Consider the following 26,113-nt stretch of genomic DNA (forward strand, 5'->3'; position numbering starts at 1 on the left):
TGTACACAAACACTGTACTCGAGTTAAGTCAATCTGTTTCTCAGAAGGACAGGATGGGTTAACAATCTGCTAACTACTGGACAGGTACATGAGGATTAAACAAATAACTGAATATACTGTAGACAATGAGCTGATTTCTCACTGTCAGAGAAAGAAGTTACAAGAAAGAGTGAAGGCTAGAATGAAGAGTGCTGGATAGGAATCATGGCGTCCATATAAACCCATGGTTTAAAACATACACATACAGATAACTAGATACATGAGGAAGAAGAGGCAGCTCTTCCTTACAAAGGAATGTGGAAGAAATGAGAGAAATACAAGATCACTATTTTAGGGAAAAAACATCGTAATAACTGCTGCAGGCAAGATCAAAGAGCATAACCAGTGGGCAAAAGTTTGAAGAGAAACAATCTCAAAGTATCTTGCCCAAGATATTTATCAATTACAAAGGGAAAAACAGTAAGTACCTCACCAAATGTTCAAGGTTATCACACCAGTAATAAAACATAAATATCACATACCCTTTCCTAATCTGATGCATAACCTCAATCCAATCATGAGACAACATCAGACAAACCCAAATGGAAACATTCTAAAAAATAACTGACCGGCGTTCACTGAAAGTGTCCAAGTCATAAAAGACAGGAGAAGACTGAGAAACCCGGAAGGGCTGTCAGAGTTAAAATGATAATATATTGGATATATGCACAAATAAAATATTAAAATTATTTTCACCTGTTAAACTTTTTGATGTGGTTAACAAAATTTAAATCATGTATGTGGCTCATATGATATTTCTATTAGACAGAACTGCACTGGCTCTAATCACCAATTTTCAGGAAGTACAGAGAGCAAGAAACATTGTAACTATGACAGGGAAAATCCAGACCAAGAAATTGCATAGGACAAACAATTCTGTTCTTCACCAATAAAACTGCACCGTGGGTGGGGAGGCCAGGGCCAGGGCCAGAGCCAGATGGGAGAATCCCACAGTCTAAAAGACTTAGGATGGGCTTCCCTGGTGGTGCAGTGGTTGAGAGTCCGCCTGCTGATGCAGGGGACACGGGTTCGTGCCCTGGTCCGGGAGGATCCCACGTGCCGCGGAGCGGCTGGGCCCGTGAGCCATGGCCGCTGAGCCTGCGCGTCCAGAGCCTGTGCTCCACAACGGGAGAGGCCACAACAGTGAGAGGCCCGCGTAGCGCAAAAAAAAAAAAAAAAAAAAATCTTAAAAAAAAAAAAAGACTTAGGAGACACACCAAACAATCACAATGGGAGGACTTTATTTGGATCCTGTTTTTTCTTAAATATATTGAAAACAGAAGTTGATACTTAAGATAATTAGAAACTCCATTGACTAAATGGTGGATTTTTTAATTTACAATTTGTTTTTAAAGTGTGATAATAGTAATATAGTTTTTTTTTTAAAAGAGTTCTTATCTTTTAGAGATATATACTCAAATATTAGATGAAAAGACATGTCTGGTGTTTGCTTCAGAATAACGGGAGAGAAAGAATACAATGGGTAGAAGTATAGATGGAACAAGACTGGCCGTAAACTGACAACTGGAGCTGTGAGGCTAGCATGGGGATTCATTACACGCCTCGTATACTTCTGTATGGGCTCGAACTTTTTCCACTTAAAAAAAAGGAAGGCAATTGAGGGGACTACAAGTTAATTATTGAATCTAGAAAAGACCCAAACTAAGAATCCTACGACCAAGATGCCAGGCCATTATGCAAAGTTTCCATGGGCTGGTTCCTCAGCAGCTGCCTCCCCTTCCAGGAAAGATAAGTGCAGCAGGTCCTGGAGATGCACTAGGACCTTCTGGGAGTTTCTTGGCTGAATGTAACCTGGTCTATTACCAGTAAGTGAGCAACAGAGTGAAAACAGTGCCTCTGGTCCAGGAGGGACGTCAGATTTTAATCAAATAAGCAGCAGACAAATAAGTACAAGTTGTTGTACAGTGAAATACAGGTAAAGCACAGGGAGCTTAAAGCAGAGTTCTGAACTGTCTTCTGGGCTCAAGACAAGGTTCTCGAGGTTTAGTATTGGGACATGGCTATCTGAGGAAGACAGGTCCTCAGAGCTCTGCCTGCTCTGGCTGGGGAACAAGGCGGGCAGGAAGCCCGGTTGCAGCCGCAGCAAAATGCGGGAAGGACCTGTGGGAAGGACCTGTGGGACCAGACTTGGCAGTTCAGGGAATTACAATCATCTTCACCAGCCTCAACACTGACTTGACCAGAGGCACAAAGGAAAAGCATCTCAAAGTGAAAGGACCAGTTCAGATGTATATACCAAGACTCTGAGAATAGCTACAAGGAAAATTCCTGGTGGTGAAGGTTCTAAGACTTGGGATGGTTTTCAGAAGAGGCTCCACAGCGACTCACTGACTTGCACAGTCCTGAGATGGTTAAGCAGATTACCTCCATCAACACTGAGCCAGGAGTCAGGGCTGAAGTCACCACTGCAAATGCTGAAATCAACTTTTAATAAGTTGATAAGCGCTTGTCAAAAAAAAAAAAATTGGCACAGATGCTGGGTGAATGAGGGACAGAAGTGGGGAAGCTTTCCAGGTAGAGAAAACAGCATGTGCAAGAGCCCTGGCGTAGGAAAGCACTTTCCACGTTAATTCAAACAATACTTGAGTTTATTATAAGCTAGACACTCTGTTAAGCTCTGCGATGACAGGACACACCAAGATGACCTTTGTTCTCATGGAGCTTACAGTCTAATGACAGAAATGGATGATCAAAAAATGTCACAACTGAATATATTACCACAGGCTTAAATAAATACTACAAAGAAAAGAATGAGTGCCGTGAGAGGAACTCAAAGACAAACCTGGCAGGAAGTTCAGTACCCGCTAGGAACTAAAATGAGGACAGCACAGGTTGAGAACAGAGACCAAGAGGGGGGAAAAGATGCAAGGTGAGGCTAGAGCAGTAGGTAGGGGTCAAATAATCCTGTAGCAGTTTACTGATCATATTATGGATTTTGGTCTTTTACTTCTGAAGTCAATTAAGAAGCCTAGGAGTTTTAGAATGAGCATGTGTACTGGGGCACAGGGAAAGAGGGGGTACTAATCAAACTTGAATTTTGAGACGATCGTTTCAAAAAGACAGACTGTAAGGGACAAGAAGGGGTATGATACTACTTAGGAGGCTATTACAGGAGTACAAAGAGAAGAACAGAATGTGTGTATGTGTGTATATATCTGTTTTGGAGGGAGGGGGGATGTAAATGGTAGAAAGTACCCATGGAACGAGTGGAAAGATATGAGGTGCTCAGGAGTTAAGAACTGAACAGAATCTGCTAATCGGTCAGGTCATTCACCCTACCAGATATGTAGCCCAACTGAACCAGGTACACTGGAGTAGGAGTAGTCTTTAGTCTCTATTCCCTAATTCGTCAGACAAAAGAGTGCCTCTCTTACTTAATACTACCGTAATAAAATTTTCAAAAGTATCTCGGGAGCTCAAGGACTTTCTCTGACACCACAACACATCTTGCTGGTCTGGGACTCAACTAACCCTTTGTCCAGTATCAAATACATACATACATACCTAAATATGTAAAGTAAGTAAATGTTTTAAGAGTGCACATTCACAGAAATACCATAATTCCTATACACCTCTTCCCTGATATTAAGGTGGGCTTCACTTAAAATGTTTTTATTAAAAGATACAGCCAACATAACAGCTCACCCTGTTCTGGGCACTGTGCTGAGTGTACAACCACCCTGAGACGGGTCCCTGAGTGTACTGTGATCATCTGAGCTGTACAGATGACAACACAGTATTAACTGGTAGACTCAAGATGCAGATTCCAGAGCCTAAACTCACGTAATAAAGTAACAAAGATTTAGGGTTATTCAATGATAAAACTTTTCAGTTCTTATATTGCTTGACCTCTCTCTGTGCAGGGTCTGGCCTACCAACAGGCAGGTCCCTCTCTGGAAACTCTCTATTCCCTTGCTGGCCTTTCTCTTGTGTCACTACACTCAGACCACATTCAAATGAAGAGCTTGTATTCATCAAAAGACCATTAAGAGAACTACCACATTGGAAAATATACCTACAATATATATAATCAACTAGCTTTTATCCAAAAAAAAAAAAATACAAAGCAAATCAATAAGATAATCCCAAAGAAAAATAGACAATAGACTCAAACAGGGCATAAACATGCAAAGTTGCTCAACTTCATCTAGTCAAAAAATGCAAATTAAAATCTCCAATGAGATTCACTAAAGACCAACCAGAAAGGGCTAAAAGTATCTGCTAATACCAAGTATTGGTCAAAATGCAGAGCAACAGAAACCCTCATTCACTGATGACGACAAGTGTAACTTGGTATCATCTCTTTGCAGAAGACATCGTCTACTGAAAGTGAAGACACACTAAACAATCCAGCAGCAATTCCGTCCCCAAATACATCTTAGAGAAAAACGTGCACATGTTCACCGAGATGAACAAGTGTTCATCTTAATAGTGGAAGCATTATTAATAGCCCAAAGTAGTAAACAACCCAAATGCCCATCAATGGTAGAATAAATAAACTGTAGCACATTCACACAATAAAATACTAAACAGCAATGAAGATGAATGAATTCATGATGCAACAACACACGAATTTTAAAAACATAAAGTCAGAATAGTGGCTGTCTTGGGGAAAGAATGGTGCTGGCAGGAAGATCCTAACGCATGGGCCTTACTGTCGGGACAGTGGCTCACTGGCAGGATAAGGTTATCAGGTAGAGGGCAATGAAGGAAGCTGAAGAGCTGCCAATATTCTACTCCTTGACCTGGGTGGTGTTTACATGGGTGTTCACTTTGTGATAATTCATTAATGTACATATGCTTTCTGCTCTTTTACATAGGTGTTACGTTTCACAATAAAAAGGTATAAAAAATGAAGTCAGCTCCCAACAAGTAAATCAAGGTAATTTACATAAAATCTGGATTTACAACCAGTTCTGGAAAAAAACGGGAAGATCCAGCCTGCTGTCTTCACCACCAGCAACAATCAGCTGGGGCGGGGCAATCTTGGCCTCCTTCAGAGGAGCTCGTGCTCTCTGACCCCACAGCACCCTCTCTTCCTGCTCTCAGGAGTCACGACTCGCCTAACACCTAACACCATTCCATACTCGTCTCCTTGACACTCCTTGCAGCACATGAACGTAAAAGCATGCGCATGTGTGAATTATAAAGCCTAGAAGCAAGTGTGTCATTAGCCAGAGCAGTAAATTTAACCTCAGATTCCTCACCTATGAAACAGAGGTCACAAAAGTACCTACCACAATTGTTAAGACCAGATGAGACAATGCACATGAAACAGCTAGCTTAGTATCGTCACAGAATCAGCACTCAGTATTAGGAGGCTATTGTTTATTATTAATACACATTTCTCATATTTACAACTAGGATGTAAATCTGCTTGCCATGGCCAGAGTCTTCTGACTTTACAGGAAATACAGCATCAAAATATGGGTTGGTATACGTTTAATTAAATAGTCCAACATGTATCACTGTTTAAAAAAGAAAAACAATAGGGACTTGCTGGTGGTGCAGTGGTTAAGAATCTGCCTGCCAATGCAGGGAACATGGGTTCGAGCCCTGGTCTGGGAAGATCCCACATGTCTCAGAGCAACTAAGCCCATGCACAACTACTAAGCCTGCGCTCTAGAGCCCACGAGCCACAACTACTGAAGCCCATGCACCTAGAGCCCGTGCTCCGCAACAAGAGAAGCCACCGCAATGAGAAGCCCGCACCATAATGAAGAGTAGCCCCCGCTCGCTACAACTCGCGCAGCAACAAAGACCCAACACAGCCAAAAATAAATAAATAAATTTATTTTAAAAGAAAAACAGTAAATAAATCTTCCAAAGTTCCTTTACATGACACCACTGGGAAAGATTTCTTACAATTATACTTTGAAAAGTACACTTGTGTTTACTTGTTTTTGCCGAACCACAAATTTCTCCCTATCAGGGCTTTCACTGGTCTGATCAGCGTCAGGTAAATAGATACCTATGAAAATACACTTTAAGATAATGGATTTTAAGATCTCAGTCATAAAAAGCCCTCAAAATTAAAACTGACTTTTCAAGGTAAACATCATATGAACACCAAAAGCAGCTCCCTATTTTTCACATAGCTGTTAGTGTCCCAACGCCTAGCCAATACACTTATCTAATTCTTGCCCCTCAGACAAGTATACAACATTTTTCCCCCAAAACCCACAAAAGTCTAATTCAAACTACTTTTTCCAGAAGCCAATCTGACAGTAAGCCCTCCTAAAATGGAAGACTACGAATTTCACCCACGAATATAATGACAGCTAATGAACTAGTCACCCACGATGTCCATCGTCTCACAGACACAACACTGAGCAAGAGAAGCCATATACAAGAGTCCACACCAGAAGATCCTGTTTGTGTAAAGTTCACAGGCAAAACCAGTGTTTACGGAATGCGTAAGTGGTAAAATTACACAGAAAAACTAGAAAATAAGTAATATAGAAGACAAGATACTTATAATCTTTGGGGAAAGCAAGTTATGATCCAGAAATGGCCTGTTAGGGATTCTAGGTGCTCATCATCATTTTATTTACAGTATTTTATTTGTTGCTTTCTGCCCACACCATTAAAATGGTCCACAAGTACAGCATAGTGATATGTTCACTGCTCTATTTCCAGCACCTAGAACAGTGCCTTGGTTCATACTAGGCCAGCAGTGAGTATCTGTTAAATATAGAATACAGCTTCAAAAATCCAAATTGTTACATATTTAACAACTGGCTAGACCCTAAGTATAATAGTAACAGCCAGCTTACTGTCCATTTTCCATGTCAGTATATTCAAGGAGTTATAAGTATGTAAATAAATTCTAATTACTTTATAATTCTTAACCTTCTTCTCTATTTAGACGTTTACCAAATGCGTGAATGTATCCAGATTCAACTGAAACTTTTTTTTTTTAATTAACAAGGGAAAATGCAGAAACTCATGTGTTACAGTAAGCCCAGGCTCTAGATGGGATTCTACCACCTTCCCCAACCAAAAAAGCACAGCAGAGTGCTATGCTTTTATAAGATGACCTGAAGTGTGCTCATATTTAAGAATAAAAACTCAAATCCTTTTGATCTTAAAAATGAATTACACATTTCACAACAGATTATTACAACACAGGGCAGCTAAAACCTATAAGCCTTTAGAGGACAGGGATCCAAATCAAAGTGTGCTCAATAAATACTTGCTGAACTAACAAAAAGAATCTCATTACTGATAACCTCCTGAATTTTAGCATTATGTACTGACTTAAGAGATCATAAATTAAGTTTAATTCAGTTATCAAAAACTGTGTACAAACCCAAAAGATTACTAGCAACAATTCGAAAGAGTGAAAATTCCTAAAATAACCAAGAAAAAAATGAACTTTCACTCTTTGGGAATGTACACTATTTTAAAAAAAACAAAAAAAATACTTCAGCAAATCAAAAAAAAATTTTTTAATCAAGCCAGGAATATGCTAATCTTATGTTCCTAATTAGCATCCCTGCAAAGTAATATTCATTCCAGTTTTCACCTCTCTTCTGGGCATGATAAACTAGAATGAGGTCACTCACCAATCAACTCACTTCCCAGCATTCTACCAGCATGAAAGAGTTAAGACTGTTCTAATATATACTGAAATGCACCTACAACACAAATTAAAACATACCTTTTCATCTATCCCAAAGTTAAGGGCTTTCTGTGATTCAGTATCAACACTACATATGTAACAGGGTATTTTGTGGTATGAATTTTGGAAACATTGGTTTCCTCATATTAAAACAGTACTCTGTGGGATAGTCGATCATTCAGAGTCCATTATTTTCACACATTTTTAGGATATAACATGAAATTCCCTACCCATGAACTCATCGCACACTTCTCATTGTTAAGAATGTATCTGTTTAGGAAGGCACGGAAATCAAGCACCTGGCTAACCCATAAAGAAGCAACCTGAAGCCACTCTTCTCTGCAATAAATAAATTAGGAAGCACTCTAGGTCAGCAGTAGCAAAAGGCCTATTTTTATTGCTGGCTTATATTAGAAATACTATACTGAAACAGACCAGTTTTAGATTAAATTCAAAACTTGGTAAACTGTTCTAACGTGTCTCTTTCTACAAGATTAAAAGTTAAGCTAAGGAGGTTTTTCAAGATTGTCTTTCAAAATTCAGAGATACAAAGCAAGTTCCAGTCAAATATTTCAGAAATATCATACTAGTCATAAACTATCTTTTAATCTTATTTAACATTCGATCAAAAACTCTACAAATAAAAAATAACTCTGCTTGTCCCATGGCTGGTCTCCAGCCCTACCACGCTCCATCAGTGCTCGATCCTGAGTGCGTGATTGGCACGGAGCCTGCAGTGAGCTGTGGCTGGGCGGCCAGGGACCAGTGGCACCACACGTGGATTTACAGCCAGACTCGTGGTCTTTCATTAGATTGAATTTTTATCATGTCAGAACTATGTCAATAAACAGAATTACACTTCCAATTCTGTCACCAAAATTATTATTTTTAATGACACTTTCCTTAGCAGCTTTGTAATGTCTTGTTTATACTCAGTTTTATTCTTAGAACTGTACTGAGTTTACATTTGGTCTCTAAATAGAGAAAAGATTAAAGAGCAAGTAGAAGTCAAAGCCAGTACATTGTTACCAGGATTGGGGAAAAAAAAAAAAAAGCAGTGAAACTACTGTAATCTTTCTCCTTCAAACCAAACAGGAAACAGTACTATATATACTACATTACAGCTCTCAAAGCCACAGATTGGTTTTAACCTCATTATTTGTTGGTGTGGATGGCTGACCTCCACTATCACTCACTAGTGGGTAAGCACTGTAGATTTGAAAAGTACCTGTCTAATGGAGCTGTCCTAAAATGAACTTAAGAGTTATAAATGCAGTCAGGATTATCAACCAAGCACATAAATGACAGGTTTAACCACAAGCATCTACCATGTCAAACACACTAACATAAAAAATTAAGTCTTTACCTTAAATACTATAAAAATATTTCTAGTGAAAAACATTGTACAAATTTGGCAGGTAAAGAAAAATATTACTACAGTGAAGCCCAATAAACGTTGGCACACACAATTAGTGAATTCTCATAAAGCACAGTGAGTTTTTAATTTACCTTTAAAGCAGTACGAAGCGAATACCAATCACTAAGTACCAAAATTAAAACTACGTCATAACAGCCACTGAGGACACAATTCCTATCTATAAGGACTAATTTTGTAATTAGTTTTGTTCATTTAGCTTTATTCTACAGTTTTTAACTTTCAAATGTTAAGCTGTTAAGGAAAGTTCATTGTGCCTAATTTGATAACTATAAATCAATTCCTAAGAAGTGCTGTAAATAATTTCCATACTAAACTACATTATAATTTTAAAAATAATCAACCAGGCGAAAAAAATTCTGTTCCTGAGACAAAATGGAAACTTTTAAGCAGCAAAATCAAATAAGCATACAGTACAATGTAACATTTTATTGCTTCCTCTGAAGTGAAACAGCTTAAAAATCCAGAAGCCACTGTACTTGCTTCAGCCACTTTCTGTGATTCAACAAATGGAAATGTTCCCAATTATTCATATCATTTTCTTACATAACTAAACAATTCCTTGGTGAGACAGAGAACCGCCCTCAAATTCCTGTTTTCAACTTTTGAATCATTTCATATCAGGTACACTAGTTAATTCTGTTTGCAAATTCAGATGTATATCTGAACTTTTCCTTTATTACTTAAGTTAATATCATGCACTGAGAAGCCCTTTCCAATTTAAGTATTTATTTTTTAAAAGCATCCTATACTTTCTTCTAGTATTTTATGATTTATCTTCTTTGCACTTTTTCAAACATTTCATTTGGACTTTTTTGGGGGGGGGCCCTAAAAATTTCTTTTTTTTTTTTTTAAAGAGGATAACCAACAGTCCCAGCACTATTTATTGAATAATCCATCCTTTCTCCAGTAATCTTCCATGTTATTTTTATCATGCAGTCTCAATTCTCCCTCTTGCTGGCTAGGTGAATTTAGGCAAGTTACTTTATCTCTCTGTGTTTCAATCTCCTCATCCATAAACTGGGGAATAACAGTAGTACTCACTTCATATCGATACTGAGAACTACGTCAGTTAATTCATGTTAAGCACTTAGAACAATAGCTGACACACATTAAATGCTGACGATCATAATCACTAAAACCTCATAAACACACAGATGTTTCTGGACTCTGTGATTCCAATGTCTATTCCTGAGCTAAAAGACTGCCTCAAATTACTTTGAACTTATAACACATTAGGTTTTCTAATAAAGTATTCTTTTTCCAAAAATTTCATGGCTATCATCCATTTATTTTATCAGATAAACTTTCTCATCAGTATGTCAAGTTTTCTACAATACTGCACTGGAATTCTATTTGGAATTGTGTTAACATTTATACACCAACTCTAGGAAATTTGGTATATTCTACAAGAGTCACTCTCCCCCAGTCAGAGAGTATATTTTCTCATCTCATTTACTGAGGTTTTATGTCCTTTAAAATTAGGTAAGTTACCAACAATTGTTATATTTATTCCTAGGTACAACCGTTTTGGAGAAAGATTTAGTGGCGTATATCAGAATTTTAAATGCACATACCCTTTGACCCAGAAATTCCACTTTTAAGAATATGACATACAGTAATACTATATAAATGCAGATATAAAAATATAAGGCTACTTATTACAATAAAATCCTGGAAACAAATTAAATGTCTATCAGTAAGGCAATAATGACCTGCAGCATATTCATGGGATGGAAGAATATTCAACCATTACAAAGAATATAGAATCAAAGGTACTGGTTTCGAGAAGAGTTCTACAAACTCTTATGCTAAAAGCAATAAAAGCAAGCTGCAAAATTAATGTCTTCACTTTTTAACTGGGAAGTGGAGGAAACAAAAATATACATACAGTATTGAGTACACAGCCTGGTTCTTATTAAGCATTTTAATCACCTGACAAAATTAAACGTGACTTGGTTGGTTGAATACTATTTCATTTCATCTATCTTTTACAGCCTGCCTTGCTCTACATAAGATTTAATGGTGGCCCCATAACACAGCATTTCAGAAAAGTAAGCTTTCAACTGACATTCTACTCATAAATATTTAAGAATGCAAACGTCCCTAAAATGTAGTGTTTAACTAGGGATATTTTTCAATATGCCATAAAATCTCAACACCATGATTCAGGAGAAAATGTATGACTCCTTCTAAATCATCATTTTACCATGGCAATCTATTGAAAACTTACTTCTCTCCATACATGAAATAACCTTTTTAGAGTGTGTGGTCTTGTATATTAAGTGCCAGAGATCACAGTGCAGGAACACAGTGACATTCTCTGTAATACGGCAACAAAGCCTTTCCTCCCAAGAAAAGTAAATAATGAAAGCTTATTTTAAAATCATGCAAAATTCTGCCTTTTATTCTAAATCTTTAGATTGTGCTTAATCAGTGTACGGTCAAAAAGGTACACATGGAAGTTTTCTTGTACACATGCAAGTTTTCTTAAAGAGAGAACACTAAATTCCTTAGAAGAATTTATTCACTACTAAATGTATCCGCTAACTTCTGCCAGCCAGAAAACAAGGTCTTGAGATCAGAAACTCCAGGGCCTTATTATACCTGGTCCGAGATACTATGAATAAACATTTCAAACAGAAAAACAAACAAAAAAAATCAAACCAGTACCTGCGTAAGCACTTTGATACTGTTTGAAGTAATGAATTGATTTTTAAGGGAGAAGATTTTTACTCTTCACATTTCTGTATTCCCGCAATCGTTTAAAAGAGCAGGTACTATTTTATGGTGAAAAAGGTTAAAATGTACAAAAGGAGAGGAGAATATTAACTGATTTTTAAGAACTTCAGGGAACTTCCTTGGTGGTTCAGTGGTTAAGAATGTGCCTACCAATGCAGGGGACACGGGTTTGAGCCCTGGTCCGGGAAGATCCCACATGCCGCGGAGCAACTAAGCCCGTGGGTCACGACTACTGAGCCTGCGCTCTAGAGCCTGCAAGCCACAACTACTGAGCCCACGTGCCTAGAGCCTGTGCTCCCTAACCAGAGAATCCACCGCAATGAGAAGCCCGCGCACCGCAACAAAGACCCAATGCAGTCAAAAATTTAAAAAAATAAATAAATGTATTTTAAAAAAAAGAACTTCAGCTTTTTGATGTCATATACGAATTGGTTTGAAAGCACTGAGAAAATGGCATAATACTTCAAAGCACATGGAAAAATTGATAGGAAAAAGTGTTACTTTTTTGAGGAAACCACACGTCTTTGCCAATTTTTATTGTTTAGAGTTCATCTAATTGTCCATTTTTAAGGTTATTTTGTGGTACTTCTGAAAGTTTAATTCAAACTAAACTATTAAAAACTGTTAAGAGATTAGTTTTTTCAATGTTTCCGTAAGTAAATAAAAGAGTTAAAACAACAAAAATCCAGCCTACTCCACACGGGCTGAGTGTTTACCGTCCCAATGTCTTGTCGCGGGCGCGCGCATACCAGCGACAGTGACATCAGATCGAAACCACACGGTTTCGCCAGGGACCAACCACTCCCGCAAAGACAGCAGCCGCCGCCCACCGGGGTGGCTCCGGCCTGACCTCCGCTCCCCGCGCCCGGCTTCCCGGCGGGACCTGTTGCGCGTTCCCGCCCGCCCTGCTCCCTCCCCGAGCAGGCAAGAGCCGGGGACTGCCAGCGACGCCGCCGCGATGCACCTGCCTGGGCCCCAGCCGTCCCCACCCCCGGCCAGCCGCCCGCTCCTCGGGCCCCGGCCCCGCAGCCAGCCCGCGGGAGGAGGGAGACGGGCCCCCGGCGGGACGGGCCCCCGAAGCGCTCACCTTGGCGGCCGCGGCCCTGGCGGACATCTTGTCTCTCCGGTGCCACAAGACGCTCCTCGGACCCGAGACTCCTCGCCGCCAGCCACCGGCTCCTCACGCAGCTGCCCAGATAAACATCTCCCGGGAGCGAGCGGGGCGGGGGCGCCGGAGAGGCCCGGCCCACGGGGAGGGGACTCAACTAGGACAAAAGTCCGCGCCGCGCCAGCCCCGCCCGGGGCTCCCCGCGGGGCGCGCCCGGCCGGCACCTCCCTCCGAGCGCGGCGGCCGCAGCCCCGCCACCGGCACGGGCCCGCCCGCTCAACGCGCGGCAGCACCGAGCCCTCCGCGGCCCGCCCGCCGTCTCCCTGCGAGCCGCTTCCGCATGTAACTTCCCAGGAACGAGCCGCAACGACGGGACGTGGCGTCGGCGGGCTGAGCCGGCGCCGGCAACCACGGACGGCCACGCAAACCTGCCAACCCGACCCGGCCCACTGAGCATGCCCGGCCGGGGGGCGGGGCCAGGGCAAGGGCAGGGCCAAGCGCGGGAGGCGGGGCCGAGGCGGGGGCGGGGCCACGAGGGCGAGGGGCGAGCGGCTGGTCAGCTTCCTGTCCGGACGCGACCCCTGTTGCGGAAGGAAAAGCCCAGTTTCCGAAGTAGCTTGGAGACGGAGTTTCCTGTTTGTTCGCATCACGGGTCCGGCGGAAAGCGGCCCCCAGGAGCGAGCCTCCGTGTATCCAGCCTTTGCGACTTGAACAGAGACACACCTGGCCGCGGCCCCCGCCGCTCGCCTGCCTAGGCCTCGCTGTGAAGTGCGTCCTGGCTGTCGTTGTGGACGGATCGACTGCCCCGCGGACACTGGTCACGGGCACCAGGGGGCTCACGCACACGAGGCCTCGATATAGACCCAACACCCCCTTCTCCAGCCAGTACAGACAGGGATCCCAAAAGCATATTTTTGGCATAAAAAATGTTGAAATTCTTAGTGGCGAGAGAAGGGGAGGCGCCCAGCAGAAAAGGCTGCTGTCCGGCTGATCAGCCCGCAGTGCAAACGCCCTCACTAGACACCAAGGAGTATTTAAGAAACCTTTCCCGCCTTCATTATTCTACACTCTGTAAAATGTAAAGCTCTTCACAAATGTCAGGAATTCTTAGTAACATTAAATGGTAAGCTCCTTAAAAGTACCTAGTATAGTGCCATAAAAGGTACACGAGAAACAGAAAAAAGCAGAAACATCAGGTTTTAAACGATGATTTTCTCTAGAATTCAAACTGTATGAAAAGACCTAATTTACCGTAACCAAGAAATATCTGTATATCATACATAAATATCAATTAAAATTTCAAAGTAAAATACCATACATTTTGCAACCTGAAGCTATGGAACTAGAAAAAAACATTCTGCAAATCAAACCCTTATTCTTTCCTTTTTTTTCCCCATGCACAGAAATGGTTACAGTCTCTTTTGTTTTAAAGTCATGTTGGATGTAACTTTTGTTTTTGGACAAAGTATTATTTATTCTTTTAGGAACTGTAATTAAAATTTCCTTATGAACAAATGCTATTTTTTTTAAATTGTGGTGATATTTTTTTATTTGAAAAGGTGGCTGTGGAAGACCTTCCACATTATCTTTATTAGTCTTCCCATTTAATAAGATGTGCAATCAGCATGACCTGCCTAGAACTAGACATCGTACCTTTAACAGACCTAAACCTAGAAATGTTATCTACAAATGCACTGAGACCTTTCCTCTTTCCTCATTTGTCACTCTTCATCAAGCCTACCGTATGTAAGTTACATGCTAGATTACATAATGATCTGTCAAAGAGCTAATACATCTGATGGCAATTTTAGTTTATTTTCCTTTTGGCATGGTTTTAAAAATAATGAAATCAAGCAAGAAATTTAACCTTGAGAATACTATGCTTTAAAAATTACATTGATAAAAATATTTCAAAGAATAATAGTATACTTTAAATTTTTTTCAATGGTAGTTATAATATCTAAATTAAGCTGTACGAATGGGAGAAAATATCTGCAAATGAAGCAACTGACAAAGGATCAATCTCCAAAATTTACAAGCAGCTCATGCAGCTCAATAACAAAAAACCAAACAACCCAATCCAAAAATGGGCAGAAGACCTAAATAGACATTTCTCCAAAGAAGATATACAGATTGCCAACAAACACATGAAAGGATGCTCAACATCACTAATCATCAGAGAAATGCAAATCCAAACTACAATGAGGTATCACCTCACACCAGTCAGAATGGCCATCATCAAAAAATCTGCAAACAATAAATGCTGGAGAGGGTGTGGAGAAAAAGGAACCCTCTTGCACTGTTGGTGGGAATGTAAATTAATACAGCCACTATGGAGAACAGTACGGAGGTTCTTTAAAAAACTAAAAATAAAACTACCATGCGACCCAGCAATCCCACTACTGGGCATATACCCTGAGAAAACCATAATTCAAAGAGTCATGTACCGCAATGTTCATTGCAGCTCTATTTACAATAGCCAGGACATGGAAGCAACCTAAGTGTCCATCGACAGATGAATGGAGAAATAAGATGTGGCACATATATACAATGGAATATTACTCAGCCATAAAAAGAAACAAAATTGAGTTATTTGTAGTGAGGTGGATGGACCTAGAGTCTGTCATACAGAGTGAAGTAAGTCAGAAAGAGAAAAACAAATACCAGATGCTAACACATATATATGGAATCTTAAAAAAAAAAAACGGTTCTGAAGAACCTAGGGGTAGGACAGGAATAAAGACGCAGATGTAGAGAATGGCCTTGGGAACACGGGAAGGGGGAAGGGTAAGCTGGGACGAAGTGAGAGAGTGGCATGGACATATATACACTACCAAATGTGGAATATCTAGCTAGTGGGAAGCAGCCACAAAGTACAGAGAGATCAGCTCGGTGCTTTGTGACCACCTAGAGGGGTGGGATAGGGAGGATGGCAGGGAGATGCAAGAGGAAGGAGATAATGGGGATACATGTGTATGTATAGCTGACTCACTCTGTTATAAAGCAGAAACTAACACACCATTGTAAAGCAATTATACTCCTATAAAGATGTTAAAAAATTAATTAAGCTGTACAATTTTTTTAATGTATCTCCTTTTCTCTAAAGAATCAAGAGAAAGTTTTTGTCATTTGTAAAAATAAAGGTAAAAGTTAGTTGTCAAGAATTAAAAGCACATATCCATTCCTACAGTTTATTTCCGGGGAGATGGTTTGATAAGAAGTGGAAAGCATAAAGCATAATCTCAGATAGTTGCCCCTTTAACAATGAAGAGTTTATCCTTTCAACATCAAAAAAAGGTTCACATTATACCACAACTTTAATGCCTACATATGGATGTGATTATAGCTCCTCTAGATCAATTATATGGGAAGAAATACAAGCAAATTTGAGATTCTCATTTAGAATTACAATAAAGTTTAACCAAGAATCTCTTTCGATAGCACAGACTATTTCTGATCATCTAATGCAAACTGAACAGGAAACTAAAAAACCACAACACTTTCAAAGACAACTTCCTGTGGGACTTTTGGTGTCTGTGGCTCAGAATGAAAAAACAGCATGTATGCGAAATCTTTATAAATCTTAGAACCATTTATTAAAACAGCTTTGACCAAATGAACAACTATAACCACACCCACATTTTACATATGTATATTTATCTTTCTGTTACCAAAAAAATCCTTAGAAAAACATAGCTATTTTTAGTATGAGCTGTGAATTTACACATGAACTATAAAGGGGAAGTATGGCACTGTGGCAGAAAGTGAGACAGTCTTGATAATGTCACAAAAGAGACATATATACAAAATACTGGAATTAGGAGAACTTTATCAGAGCACTGTAAAAACAAAATAAAATAAGTAATCCTAATCTCACTCTTATGCCATATTTTTAAACATTCTATAAACTGCTTCCAAGTTTTCCTCTGCCGATAAGAGTCATATAACACTGTTAAATAGGAAAAAGTTTTTTAAGGCTCATAAAGTTTCTAGATTTCAAAGACCAGTAAAATTTCACAAAAACAAAAGAAACAAAAAAACCCACTTTAGGGGTACAATACAGAATGACCAACTTTTAATCTTATTTTATTTTGCAAAGTAAAGAACATTTAAAAACAAACATTATGAACTGTACACACTTAAAGATGTTTAAAATGGTACATTTTATATAGATTTTTGCCAGAATAAAAAAAAATACCAAAAGAATGCTACTTATCACCAACATCATTTCGTTTTTTTAAAGAACGTAGAAACACTAAAAACAAGTCATTTTTTATTCAGTTCAAAATAAAGAACAGTCCTTCCTAAGAAGAGTTCCTCCTAAGGAAGAGTGGCGCCATCCTTCCTCTGACCATGGCAAGGTAGAGCTTTCTCTTTTTAGGGTCGTGAATGTCACACAACCAGGCTGACTAGAAAGTTCATAATTCCGTGGAATCCATGACTCCAGCTGGACTGGAGGGAGCAGTCTGCCCCTCCTTCACAGCTCCTGTTTCCCACTTCTACACTCTCCTAATGACCCCTCAAAGACCTCCTCCCCAGCCCAAGCAGATAATCCATAGAGAAAACAGAAATTGAGGAATGGAAACTCCCTTCCCTTCCTGCCAAATATGACACACCTATCCTAACATTGGCTTTTCTTCTCTTTCCCTCCCCCCTGGGCAGGGAATCCCATCTGGGGGCCTGGCCCTAACAGCCAAGTTCTCTGGCCATCATCTTTGTCCTCTCTCAGCTAAAGGATTCTACCTCTCAGAATTCAAGCTTCTCCTAGTTTCTCCCATCTTAAAAACGGAGGGAAAAAACAAAAACAAAAGCCCCTGACTCCACCCAGGCTACCTTCAAAGGTGTGCCAGCAGTGCAGCTGTACAACCCGGCGCTCAGAAGCCCCTGCACTTGGGGTTTAATGCTCTGAATCTGAATGATTTTCGCTTTGGATTTGTATTTTGTAAGTGAAGGTGGACAGAGCGCACGCTGGGGTCCTGTGGTCTCAGCTCACACTGGTCCTGGCTCCTGTGGCCTCTGGGGCGGGGCTCCAGGCTGCCTGCTCCCAGGACTCCTGAAGACTGGCCTGTTCCTCCCTCCCTGACAGGGATGGGCGAGGGCTGGGTACCACAGCATCCTGGGTGGGGCAAGAGTCCAGACAGGCAGTGCTGTTTCCCACCTTGGTAGGGGGAGCCTCTCTCTCAGCTCCCACTCGGGTACCAAGCCTTCGCGGCCTGGAGGTTTAAGGATCCCTGGTGGTTGCCGTCTGCTGTGGGCTGCAGCAGCAGGCCAGGAGCTCAATCCCCCCAGACCCTGTGCCCAGCTAGGGCATCTTGGTCAGGCAGCTTGTGAGAAGGGGGTTCTGCTAGGCCCAGCAGGCGAGTGGGACCCCCAGGGCCTTGGAGGGTCTTCTGGTTGTGATTATCCCAGGCCCAGGGGTGCTCCCCCTGCCTGTGGGTCTCTGCTTGGGAGTGGGGTCCTCTCTCCTCCCAACCTTTCTGAGTTTGCTTGTGCTTGTCTCTTCTGGCTGGCTTGAGGGACAACTCCAGGGAAAAGCCATGAAATATCAATTGTATAATTCAACTAATTCCTCATACGAGTTAAATGTTCTGATCTTTGCATTTAAAACTAGCCTGAGGGCTTTCCTGGTGGCGCAGTGGTTGAGTCCGCCTGCGGATGCAGGGGACGTGGGTTCGTGCCCCAGTCCAGGAGGATCACACATGCCGTGGAGCGCCTGGGCCCGTGAGCCATGGCCGCTGAGCCTGCGCGTCCGGAGTCTGTGCTCCGCAACGGTAGAGGCCACAGCAGTGAGAGGCCCGCGTACCGCAAAAAAAAAAAAAAAAAAACTAGCCTGATATAAAAATAAATGGAAAAATTATATGTACTGTTAATGACACTTTTTTCCGCTTTTTGAGCAAAGGGTTCCACATTTTCATTCTGCACTGGATCCCACAAGTGGCACAGGCAGCTTCGAGTCCAGCCCCTCTAGACAGTGTTCTACCGGTTCATGATGAGCTTCCCGAGAGTTCTCTCACCTCTGGGTCTCTCTGTTGTCAATGCCTGCCCTGGGCTCTTGGCATTCTTTCTTTTCCCCCTTAATTTCACAACTAATACAGGGGTACATTCCTCCTGTAAAAGACTCAAGCAATAGGTATTTTTTAAAAGTCCAACTGGCCTACATCCCCCATTTCCACTACCCAAGAACACTGGTATTTAAATCTAACTAGAGAGTGATATCCAAATGGCCTTTTTTTTTTTTCGGTACGCGGGCCTCTCACTGTTGTGGCCTCTCCCATTGCGGAGCACAGGCTCCAGACGCGCAGGCTCAGCGGCCATGGCTCACGGGCCCAGCCGCTCCGCGGCATCTGGGATCTTCCCGGACCGGGGCCGAACCCGTGTCCCCTGCATCGGCAAGCGGACTCTCAACCACTGCGCCACCAGGAAAGCCCCAAATGGCTTTTTTTGATTGAAGTATATGCTTATTTAAAATAAAAATGCTAAACTGATACTGTTGACTTGCCAACCAAGAATATTAGATCAACCTATCCTGTTTCCCCCACCCATATGAACGCTTGATATTAATCTTATACATTTTTGCCTGTCTGGCAGACAAAAACAGTATATTACTTGACATTTATTCATTTACCCCCTTTTTTCTGTTAGGTTATTTATCTTACTGCTTTGTTGAAGTTCTCTAAGGATCCCTTTGTATTTAATGCATTCTAAGACTTTTTAGTCTGCTGCCTGTGTGTGTGAGTGTGTATGTGTATACGAAATAAAATTTCTTTTGGAATAATTTTAGCTTTACAGAAGAGTTGAAAAGATAGTACAAAGACTTCCTTTATACTTTTCACCCAGGTTCCCCTAATGTCAACATTTTATATAACTATGGTAGACTTGTTAAAAACCAAAAAAATTAACAATGTTACAACATTATTAACAGAAGTACATCAAGTTCTGCCCGTTTTCTCTCTTTAATTTCTCTGATATTCTTCCAATTTTGCCAAGCCTCCTCCTTTCCAAATCTTATGAAAACTATTTTGGCCATGTCCATTTTGAGCCTCTAGAATTTCTTAAGTTCAAGTCTGTGAACATGACTATGAATGAGGCAGAGGGTAAATTAAAAAGTCACAGAGGGGCTTCCCTGGTGGCGCAGTGGTTGAGAGTCTGCTTGCCAATGCAGGGGACACGGGTTCGTGCCCCGGTCCGGGAAGATCCCACATGCCACGGAGCGGCTGGGCCTGTGCGTCCGGAGCCTGTGCTCCGCAACGGGAGAGGCCACAACAGTGAGAGGCCTGCGTACCGCAAAAAAAAAAAAAAAAAAAAATCACAAAGGACAACACTCAGGGCACACCTGGAGTTTCATGGTTCTTATTATACTCAAGGAACTTATTTTCTCAGACTCATCATTGTAAAAGAACTTCTGTGAGATATTTTCTCAGCCTCAAACAATAAATGGAGATCAGAAGAAATCTTTCTATCCCACTTTAGTTTGGCATCTGTCTTTCCCAGATGGCAGGGAGTACCAAACTCATTGGATTAAAAAAAAACAACCAGATATATTCCTTAACAGAAGCTAAACAGTCTGGTCTCCCAAAGTACAATGTTTGGATTTTGTTTACAGTTTATGCATGTGTAAAACCTTTATAATAGTAGTCTTTTAAAACAAATAATAAACATAAAATGTAGAAAAGTTAGTGTAACTCCACTGAAAAAGAGGTAAATATATTTTTATATTTAACATAATTTTAAAAGGGAGTAAAATATATACATATATTTGCAAAATAAACAAATAAAAGGAATTGCCTTTAGAGGAGGGAGAGACATCAATAATCTGAGACTTTTCTAGACAGACTCGATATTATGGTTTTGACTTTGTAAACAAAAATGTTTTGCATATTTTTAAAAAAATGAAATCAAGAAGAAAAAAGGCATCTGTAAATACTGGGGTGAGAAAATAAACACTACTTTCGTGCCCTAACCATACAAAGAAAAGAACTGTTCCCAATGACTTGTCCAAAGTGCTTTGACTGTATTCTCAGTGGAATATCTTCTAAGGAAAAGGGCACTGCAGAGAAATCTTAAATTTCATCCAGTAGTCTGTTAGTAATAATATCAACATTATTATTTTGAAACTTTTATCTACGTGTGTGTGCACATTAATATAAAACTGACATACTCATTAGTGTATTAACTAATATATAGTAATTAGCTGTTTTATATATGTATTAATACATTAGTATATTTAATATTTATTAGTATTATTAACATACAATAATTTACAATATTAGCATTATCACATTATGTGTATAACAGTTTCAAAGTTAAATGTAAATATACAACAGTTTCAAAGTAATAATGTTAATATTATTAGCATTAGTATATGCTAGTAATGCTAAATTATAATATATGTTTTCACACTAGTTATATATTAGTTAATATATCAATATATATTAGTGTATGTTAACACAGTTAGGAACCAAAATTTTCCACTGAAAAGAGAAAAAAGCATAAAATTGAAGAAGTTAAATAAAAATTTTGCAATTCTAATTTAAGTTAAAAAATCAGTATAACAACTTTAAAAATATACTTAAGAGAAAAAGAAACATATATATGTATCTATATGTTCCAGGACCCTTGGAGATACCAAAATTCGAGGATGCTCAAGTCCCTTATGTAGTATTTGCATATAACCTATGCACATCTTCCCATACACTTGAAACCATCTCTAGATTACTTATAATACCTAATACAATGTAACTGCTATGTAAATAGTTGCCAGTGTGCAGCAAATTCAAATTTTGCTTTTTGGAAATTTCTGGAATTTTTTTTCCAAATATTTTCAATCTGCAGTTTGTTGAATCCATAGATGCAGAGTCCACAGATACAGAGGGCTGACTATATATATATATATATACATACACACATATATATATGTTTCCCAGCTCTTGCCATCGAAAGGACTAGAAATAATAAAAACGCAATAGCATTGAGCCCAACCAGTGCCCATACTGTAATCTCCAGCCAGGAATGGCTGATTACAGGTCTGGAGCAAGAAACATACAAGATAATCCTGGGATATACTGTGCCAGAAAGCAAGGAAATTCTCAAAGAATAATGGATCAAAAGGTGAGAGAAGCGACCAAGTAGCTTCCACTGGCCAAAGATGAAACAATTTGAGCCTCAAAAAAAAAAAAAAATGCGATTGAAACACACTGAATATTGAAAACCCATGAATTCATAATACAAGCATACCTCATGTTATTATACTTTGCAGGTATTACATTTTTTTATAAATTGAAGGTCTGTGGCAACCCTGCATTGAAGGTCTGTGGCAACCCTCCATTGTCAGATGGTTAGCATTTTTTATCAATCAAGCATTTTTTAATTAAGGTATGCACATTCTTTTTTCAGACATAATGTTATTATTGCACATTAACAGACTACAGTATAGTGCAAACATAATTTTTATATGCATTGGGAAATCAAAAAAATTCATTTGACTTGCTCTAGTGTGATACTTGCTTTATTGCAGTGGTCTGGATTAGAACCTGCCATATCTCTGAGGTCTAGCTGTAATATCAAAAAAGAGAGTAAATAAGCAAGAGAGGCCCCCAAACAACTACGTATTGAGTAGCTCTAGCTATAACTCAGGTACCAACTCCTTATTCTCTAAGCTGTCAATTAAAAGGAAAGAATATATATTCTGTCTGAATATTATTGCAGATAACCAAATGACTCTAACTGATGAGGGAAAGTTCCTTATGAAAGAAACTCCACCTAATAAATCTGGAAGGAATGACGGAATTAGGAAATCATCGTCTTGTAACACTGAAATAACAGATTCGGGTACTGATCATCAAAGGATCAACCCACCCATCACTGTTATAGCATTATTGAAAGCAAGACAAGCCAACACTGATGCCTCTGTGTGATGCGACTGGAAGCACACAACCCTCTCTACAAAGGACACCTGCCCCAAGAGTGGCACCTGAATGAAATTCACCTATAGGGAGACTTCCACAAACAGAAATACAAGAGCTGGAGATGCACCTTAAATGACTCCACGAGGAAGCAGACAGACAAACGCAGAATGTGGGAGGTTCTATACACTATATAGAACTATACTATACTATTCCTATAGTATATAGGAAAACTCAGCCAGTTTTCAAAACAAATTAATAGGAAAAAAGAAAAGAAAAGCAAGTTGGGACTGCTATGGACCTTATGTGGATGGAATCCTTTTCAAATCTACCTATTGTAAAAAGACATTTTTGAGACAATTGGGGAAATTTAATTATGGACTAAGTGCTAGATGATACCAAGATATGATCATGGCATGTGGCCACATAAGTAAGGTATCCTTTTTGAGGAGATGCATATTGAAACATGCAGAGCTGAAACAGCACCATGTTTGGGACTTGCTTTAAAATACTTCAGCAAAGAGAAAAATTTAAAAATACAGGCAAAAAAAAAAGCAGCAAAATATTGAAAATTGTTGAATCCAGGTGATGGGCATATAAGAGGTTTAATGTATCATTCTTTTTACTTTAGGGTATGTTTGAATGTTGGTGTACATTTGAAATTTGTTATCATGGAAATCAATAAAAACAGAAATATTCCCATCAGCAAAGGTAGGGAGATGACAAATAATTGTCAGAAATTCTTGCCATCCCTGTTTGGATGCCCCATTGCAATGTGACAGAGCAGCTCTTCTCAACAAGAGGTAGAGTCTTTCTTTTCAACCTCCTGAATCTGGGTAGCAGCATGACTTGTTTTAAAGGGCAAACATGACACAAGCAGAAGCCTGAAAAGCACTTGGGCATCAGGGCTTGCTGTCTCTTGCTGCTGAGGACCCTGCAACCTCCAGGGGAAGAAGCCCAGGTTAGCCTGCTGGAGAGGTCACATGGAAAGGAAACAAGATGCTCTGGCTGAAAGTCTGCCAACCTCCAGAGACATGAGCAAGGGAATTCTAGACCATCCAGTCCCAGCCAAGCCACAAACTGACGGCACCAACCTAAGTGAGCCCAGGCAAGTCTAGCAAAAGAACCACTTAGCTGACCCGAGCCCAAACTGCCAGCCCATAGAACCATGATGATTTTTTTTTTTTTTTTTTTTTTTTTTTGCGGTACGCGGACCTCTCACTGTTGTGGCCTCTCCCGTTGCGGAGCACAGGCTCCGGACGCGCAGGCTCAGCGGCCACAGCTCACGGGCCCAGCCGCTCCGTGGCATGTGGGATCCTCCCGGACCGGGGCACGAACCTGTGTCCCCTGCATCGGCAGGCGGACTCTCAACCACTGTGCCAGCAGGGAAGCCCTAGAACCAGGATTATTTTTAAAGATGCTTAGTATTGGGGTGGTTTGTTACACTGCAAGGACAAACTGATATGTAAGGCTAAACCTATAGGAGTACTACACAAACACATGAAAAAGATTAGCTACTTAGTACTGTGGGGTACGTGGCATGTGCTCTGTAAGTGTATCTGAATGGGAATTCCACATCGCTAGAAAATGATATATATAGAAACTGCTCTAAAGGCAAGAAGGCTTAGGTAGACTGCCTCCTTTTGTATGTATAATAAGGGCTATAAAACCAAGTAGTCTCTCCACTGATAAAGGCAGGTATGACCGATAAACGTAGAACTTTCTTTTTTCTTCTAAGGACTAAAAAGGTCTGGCTCTGCCCCCTGGTCACCTATGATCAGACACTACACAATAGCCTTTGGGATTGCTGGCAGACGGCCCCGCCTGTCTCCTCTGACACAATTCTGCAACCCAAGTAGCCAGTACATAGAGAGAGCATACACTCTCCTGTCAGAGTCTGGCTGACCCGCTCTCCCCTAAGGGCCGCGCTGGGGCTACCCAGCACCCAGGAACACATCTGGGACACTTTCCAACAGGGCATATTTCACCCTGTGGACCCTAAGGACAAACATGACCCTAAGGACCCTAAACAAATCATGTTTCCTCTTTACGACAGATGTTCGCCAGCAGATGCTGGATTCAGACATAAGGATTAATTAGAGAGTGTTTAGGGTGCCACAGACAAACTAAACCAAAGTCACTGAGGTGCATAGTGATGTTTTAGCTAAGGTATTTTTTCACTAAAACAAAATATTAAAGGATTTTAAATTGACTGATCAATTTAGCTGAATCACATAGCTTTAAAATAATCTTTGTAAGGATTCTGTAGCTCATCTTAGTATCATTAGCAAAATACTGTACTTGTAAAAGAAAAATTCAACATAGTTAAATATTTCTCCATAATACTAGCTATTTATTTGGAAATATTTGAAAGTTAATTTGATACTTTAACTTTTGATGAATATGGCTACTTTCAGTACATTAGAATTACTTTTCACACAAATGCCACCCACATTTACATGCTAATTTATCCAGTCTCTTCATTTATATTTTTCAAGGTGCAGTATAATTTTTCGTAAGTACATTTTTTAAAGCACAAGAATCTTATAAGTAAATGACCATATTTTATACTATTCTGAATTAGCAAACTATTATTTAGTAAATGTTGCAAAAGCCTTTTTGGACTATGGGCTTGGAATTAACATTATTCAACAAGGTTTAATGATACAAAAAGATGGTATTGGGGAAGAATGGACTTTAAAAACTAAAAAATAAATAAGTAAATAAATTGGTGGCAGCTTCATTATTTGTGGAACTAAACTTAAAGGGGACAAATGAAAACTTGAGGCTGAGCTGAAGGTACAACAGAAACTAAGGGCAGCAGGCTGATCCCTCACTTGAGGGAGCGCTTCTGAGCTCCTGCTCCTGGCAGTTCTACCTTCTCTTTTTGAAAGGACCACACACAGAGCTAGGAAAAGCCGTTAGATTCATTATCTTTCTACTGAAAACCAAAATAAATGTTCTCTTTGGTTAACAAAGTGTGGACACACATGGTGAAGGCATCAGAAAGAACATGATGGAAATATCTGGGAAAGGTCTTCTGGGACTAAAGTTTCCGCATCTACACAATAGTGGGGGAGGGCCGTTAGGGGTGGGGTAACCCGGAGGGATTGATGTGTGGGTGGGGATGGGCTGGGTTAATTCTCAGACCCTTTCCAGCCATAACTTTCAGTGATCTGAAGAGTCAAAAGCTGAAGATCTTTTTCATCCCTGAAGCTATGAGTCCACTGTGGGATGTGGTT

At 40.3% G+C, this 26,113-nt stretch overlaps 1 protein-coding gene across 5 annotated transcripts in view; it reads right to left on the bottom strand.

The window, feature by feature from the left end:
• Positions 1-26,113, bottom strand: part of TJP1 (tight junction protein 1) — a gene marked incomplete at its 5' end in the record, with an annotated part of 256,975 nt that overhangs the window by 103,582 nt on the left and 127,280 nt on the right. For 3 of the 5 annotated variants that reach the window (XM_082647764.1, XM_082647763.1, XM_082647762.1), the window contains one exon: positions 12,949-13,070. The exons of the other annotated variants lie outside the window; for them this stretch is intronic. In XM_082647764.1, coding sequence (XP_082503890.1) covers positions 12,949-12,975 — 27 coding nt within the window. Of the gene's footprint in view, positions 1-12,948; positions 13,071-26,113 lie in introns of those variants that run through there. 5 annotated transcript variants of the gene reach the window in all.

Source organism: Grampus griseus, assembly GCF_964374135.1.
Source record: "Grampus griseus genome assembly, chromosome: 2".
Classification (NCBI taxonomy): domain Eukaryota; kingdom Metazoa; phylum Chordata; class Mammalia; order Artiodactyla; family Delphinidae; genus Grampus; species Grampus griseus.